Source organism: Chenopodium quinoa, unplaced genomic scaffold, assembly GCF_001683475.1.
Source record: "Chenopodium quinoa cultivar QQ74 unplaced genomic scaffold, ASM168347v1, whole genome shotgun sequence".
NCBI lineage: Eukaryota > Viridiplantae > Streptophyta > Magnoliopsida > Caryophyllales > Amaranthaceae > Chenopodium > Chenopodium quinoa.
The window spans coordinates 39,671-45,617 of record NW_018742415.1 but is presented as its reverse complement, the minus strand read 5'-3'; the positions used below and the strand labels follow the sequence as shown (position 1 = coordinate 45,617).

General features: G+C 37.9%; 1 protein-coding gene across 1 annotated transcript; it reads left to right on the top strand.

The window, feature by feature from the left end:
• The first annotated feature begins 3,656 nt into the window (after window positions 1-3,656).
• On the top strand, window positions 3,657-5,659 carry LOC110706779. The gene is made up of 3 exons (XM_021884731.1): window positions 3,657-4,757; window positions 4,843-5,078; window positions 5,299-5,659. The coding sequence occupies exons 1-3, from the start codon at window positions 3,657-3,659 to the stop codon at window positions 5,657-5,659; spliced, it is 1,698 nt and encodes a 565-aa protein (XP_021740423.1).
• The last annotated feature ends 288 nt before the right edge of the window (window positions 5,660-5,947 follow it).

Sequence of the window (5,947 nt, the reverse complement as noted above, 5' to 3'; positions counted from 1 at the left end):
CTACCCAAAAAATTAAAAAAAAAAATCCCCAACGTACCTTATGAAATCTTCAACGTTTGGTTTATATGGTTAAATTCGACCTTCGACCTAAAAAACCATTAATTGATAGTGGTCGAATCCGATCAAAAGCCCTGGGGGTGGCTGGCGCTGGACTTCAAAAACCAAGGAGAGAGAATGAGAAGGGAGGAGGGAGGCGGAGATGAGAGAGAAAGAGGGAGAGGGAGGCGAAGATGAGAGAGATCGAAGGGAGGAGGGAGGTGGAGATCAGAGAGAAAGAAACTAAGTAGATGGAGAGGAGAGAGAATGAGAAGAGGAGGTTGGGTTTTAAAAAAATAACTAAAAGATTCATTTTTTAATAAATTCTTAAGAAAAAAAAAGGAAAAAAAAAATGACTCATGGTCCCTAAAATCTTGCTTAGTCATCAAGGTCCCTCAACTTTTGGCTGACAAACACCAAAGAAGGCGGTTGAGGGACTAAAAGGGCACAAAATAGTTTAGAGGGACTAAAATGGCACAAATACGATAACTAAGGGACCGTATTTAGTCTTTACTGGCAATGGATCCATATCCGACCTGGATCTGTGTATCTGTTTTCACTAATATGGATCTGTAAAATTTGGACCCGATGGATCCGGGTCGGATACGGATCTCGTACTAAAAAATGGATCTGGATACAGGTCTAACTGAAATACCCGTATCCGGATCCGTTTATCCATTTTTTTAAAAAAAAAAATATTAATTTTAAAGCCCAACCTATTCACAAAAGAGATTGAGTGAATTGAGTCTGTCTCTAATAAACCCCAAACAACAACCCTAAAAGAACACACACTCTCTCCTCTTTCTCTCTCTACTGCCGACCAAAACAATTGCTCCAGCCCATATCTCCGGCGACGGTGAGTCCTTGTCGTCATCTCCAGCGACCACAAGCTGGCAAGTCACAATGTGTGTGATTTCTAGTATACTTAACTCCTTAATTTATGTTTTAGTTTTATCGAATTTTATTTTGTAATTTTTACAAAAATTGGTTTGTTATTGATGGATGGTTATACTATATACTCCGTAGTATCTTAATCTTAGTGAGTTGTGACTTGAAAATGTAATCCCCGTATTTTTAAATATGTTATAAATGAAACTTAATTTTATTTATAATATTGTTTTGTGTTTTTCCGTAATTTAATTTTAAAATATTCAAATTATTAATTTGGGTCAAAAATTAATTTGTTACAAATTATTTTATGAACCTTCATTCTATAATTTATTTCAATACAACTAAAGCTTAGTCCATTTCATTCATTTGACCCATTAATTTTATGAGGCCCAATCTTTCTATTTACCCTACAACGTTCTCTCCTATAAATACCCCATTAATCCCCAAAATTTTCCCACACAAAAAGGTTAGTCTTATTTTCTCCTTTGTTTTATTAATTTGTATAATTATAATTATTGATTTATGAGTTTTGATTTATTGTTTGAAATTAATTTAATTAGTATCAAATTGTATTTTGATGATTAAACTTTATAATTTTAGATTTTATAAATGGTCATAATTTCAGATTTTGTAAAATTTTATAACCTAGGGTTTTTAATTATTGAAAATCATGATTTTAAGGTTTTTATGAACAATTGATTTAGGGGGCTTTTATAGTAATGATGTTTTGAAATTTTGGTGATTATAACTACTAATTAGTTTAACTTAATTCCAGATTATTTTGAACACTTAAATTCGTGTTTTAATTTTAAGATTTCCATTCATTAATATTAATCCCGTTTTAATCCCGATTAGGTTCTGAACTCATCCGATTTTGATGAAAAGTAGTGTTTTTCATGTGGAAACAACGTTTTAATACAGACTCACTACCTTTGGTAATGGGGACCACCCTTTCGTGGCCAAATCCAGCCTCTAAATATGATTTTCGGGCAGTTTTTGATTTTAACGAAGTTTTTTTATACTTAAAATATTATCCTTGAGTTTGATTAATAAAATTAACGGATTTTTCTCCAAATACCACTGAGTTTAAAATTAATTCACCGTATACCACCAAAAACTTGTAATACACCTTGTACCACTCAGTAACTGTATATTAACACGAAATGCCTTTTTCCTTAACTGTCGTTAGTCTGCCGTTTGAGGGAATTTACCAATTTGCCCTTATACATCAAACTGGCGCCATCAATAGGGTTGACTCCCCCAAACATCACACTTGTAATTCGAAAAAAATGACCCCCCATTTTCCCTTTCCATTGAAGCGTCTCTCTGTTCTTCACCATTGAAGTTGATCCTCAAAAATCAATCCAAAAGCTGTAAACTTTCTTCGATCTAAAGTAGACGTTGCTAGTAGGACGATAATTAGGGCTTTTTGATTGAACACGGAACCTGGTTGGTGCGGTTTGAGAGAGGAAGTTGTTCGTGACTGAATTTCGCTCGAAATTCTCACCTGGGTTGGGTTAAGATTTCTAAAGGTAATATTCTTCTCATTGATTTGATTTTCGAGCTCTGATTTTGTTGTTTTTTGCGAAATTGAGTTAGGTTTAGGGTTTATTCGAAAATGATTATGTTAGTTTGGATGTTATGCTATTAACTTCGAATGATTAGTTTGGAAGTTGTTAACTGGTGATTAGATTAAGTTTGATGTTAACTGGTGATGTGATGTTAATTGTTGTTGCTTATTATTCATTGTTAGGATGAGTGCATTGTGGCTATTAGTTCGTTCGCCAGGTGGTAGTTTTGATGTTAGGGTGGATGACACTGATAAGACCAATTTGAGGGAGTTGTTTGAGTATATGTTTGAGGATTCAGTAAAGCAGAATGTTTTCCTCCCTAAGTACTTCACTTTGTTTGTGAGTAAACCTAGAACTAATTGTAAGCTAGAGTTAGTTGATGATGGGGCAATGTTGAAAATGTGGGAGTGGAATGAAGGGAAGGATGAAATAGAAGTGTTCATAGAAGAGACAAAAAACCCATCTGTTGTCTTCCAGTCTGCAGAAGCTAGTTGGCAAGAACTTTGAAGATCAGGGATGACAAAATTAGGCAGAATGAGGAAGAGAGAAGAAGAAATGCAGAGGCTGAAGAAGTTGAGGAGGAGCTTAATGCTCAAGAACCATTTACTGTTGCTGTAGTGGTCCCTGTTGTAAATGCAGAAGAAGATAAGACTGAATATGTTAGGGTATTCCACACTGCAGCAGCTGATGAGTTATTTCCAGGAGATTCTCAACCTCAACCTTCACAAAATGAACCATCTCAACCCTTAAATGAAAAAAGTAAGACACCATCACCACCCAAAAAATCTCCTAGAAGGAAAAAAGTAACTCCAAGGAAGAAAAAAACCCAACCTAAGCAGTCAACTCAACCAAGTCAGCCTAAGCAGTCAACTCAACCAAGTCAGCCTACATCTCCACCACCAAGTCAGCACCCTTCTCCACCAGCAACACCAACACACCATGCTTCCCCAAATAACCCACACATGCATGAATCACCACCCCCAAGCCAGGAAGCCTACACCACCCCCACCACCACCACCCCACCACCCCAACCAGTGCTGCTTCTAGTTCTGTTGCCAAGCCTAAAGTGCAATCTAGAGTTAAACAAAAGAGTGGAGGGTGCCAAGAAGCACAGCAAAAAATTATGGTGTTGAGGTTGTGAAGAATAAAAGAGGAGGGATGGAAGTGAATACAAGGAGCAAAAAACCTGTGCAAGTTGAGGACAATGATGGTGAATCTGATCCATGGCCTTCTGAGGATAGTGAAGATGATGACTATGAATTTTCAGAAGCTGAGGATGATTTGGATATGGAATTGAACCTTGATGATGAGTATATTGTGGAAGAAGAAGACCTAGCTGATAATATACAAGAGAAGACTTTTGAAGACTACCTGGATGGGACTCATGTTTTAGACAAGATGTACAAAAATGGCAAGGTCTGGTCTAACTTACCATTTGGGTCAATTCAACTTGAACCTTGGTTAATATTTGAAACCAAGGAACAATTTCATGATGTCTTCAGAGATTTTTGCATACAAGAAGGCTTTGCTGTGACAGTAGACTATGCTGACAATCATAGATATACTGCAAGGTGTCTGATCAATGATTGCAGTTGGAGGATTCATGCAGCAGTCCTTGTTGATAAAATCAGCTGGGCAATAAAGATACTGGAAGGGGAACATAAAACTTGTGGGAGGCTGGAAGAGAATCCTATGGTGTCTTCAGCATGGCTTTGTAGACATTTGAGGCTAGATCTGGAAGCAAACCCAGATATCCCTGTTGATGCACTGCAAAGGATGTTCCTGGAGAGGTTTAGGATCCAAGTAAAGTCCAAGCTGTTTTACAAAGTGAAGTGTTTGGCCAGGGAACAAATTCATGGTGGTTTTGCCCAGTCCTATGCTCTGTTACCAAAATATGCTGAGATGATAAAGGCCACCAATCCTGGCTCATATGCCCTCATTACTTGGACTGACAGTGGGGGCAATGGTGAAAAGTTCAAGGCATGTTTCATCTCTTTTGCAGCTCAAGTGAAAGGGTTTTTGGGTGGCTGCAGACCCATTATAGGGATTGATGGTGCCCATCTCAGTGGCTATTACAAAGGAGTCATGCTCACTGCAGTGTCCATTGATGCCAATAATGAGATTTTTGTGATAGCTTATGGTCTGGTTGATACAGAGAGTATAGACAGCTGGACTTACTTTTTCATAAACCTAAGGATCTTATTTGCACAATATGGATCTGAAAGGGATGACTGGACTTTTATAAGTGACAGGATGAGGGTTAGTTTCTTGCTTTTTAAAATAATTAAACTTTGTCTTTCTTTTGTTAATTTTCAGTAACTAGCATTGTGTTTGTATGTTGAAGGGTGTTGAATCAGCCCTTTTTGAGGTATTCCCAAGAGTAACTAGGAGGGTATGCTGTCAGCATGTGTACTCTAACTGCAAAAAAGCTGGGTGGAGTGGGACAGAGTTTCATAAACTCTTTTGGATTGCAGCCAATGCATACAATGCATATGTGTATGACAAGGCAATGTCAAAGATCAAGAAATATGATGCAGCAGCATTGGATTACCTTATAGCTACTGAAGAGCAATGGAGTAGGTACATGTTTGACAGAACAATTTGCTAAGAGAGTTTTGGAGACAAGAAGTGAGGAGTCCAGATTGTGTCATGTGACAGCAGCTGGTGGTGGAGAGTTTGAGGTCAGGGATGGGCATGTGAAGTTCCCTGTCACACTTCAGACAATGACCTGTGGTTGTGGGAAGTGGCAAGGGTTAGGAATACCATGCAGACATGGTCTAAGGGTCATATACAGCTAAAGACTTCAAGCTACAGATTATGTGTCACCATACTTCAAGGGAGCTGCTTACAAGCTGAATTATGGAGACCACATCCATCCCATGTCAGATCCAAGTCAGTGGCCAGCATTTGATGTGTCTGAAATAGCACCACCAACTGTCAAAAGAGCTGCAGGCAGACCAGCTAAGAAGAGAAGGAGAGCATCTCATGAAGCAAGAAAAGGAAAGAGGCACAAGAACAACAAGTGCAGTCTTTGCAAGGAGTTGGGACACAATGCAAAAACCTGTAAGGCAAGAAAGGAAGCAGCAAAACAAGCAGAAAATGCAGCATCCAGTTCACAGCAACGCAAAGGAAGAGGGAGGAAGAGAAAGGCTGACAGTTAGAATCCTTGAAGCTGCCATAAATTATGTATAATTTTTTGGGGAAAACATTTAAAACTGGTGTCAGGTTTTTTTGGACAAAATGTTAAGCACTTTGTTGTTTAACAACATTCGTGTTTATTACATTTCAAGAAAATGTACTACAACCATTGCAAAATCATGTAGCCCTAAATTTTTTGAAGACAAACAGCTACCAATTCAACTTGCATATTACTTTTAGCAATGAAAGTTTGTTTACATTTTTACTCTAGCTTTTAGAATTGTGACTTGATTAGTATCTCCCTCAAACAC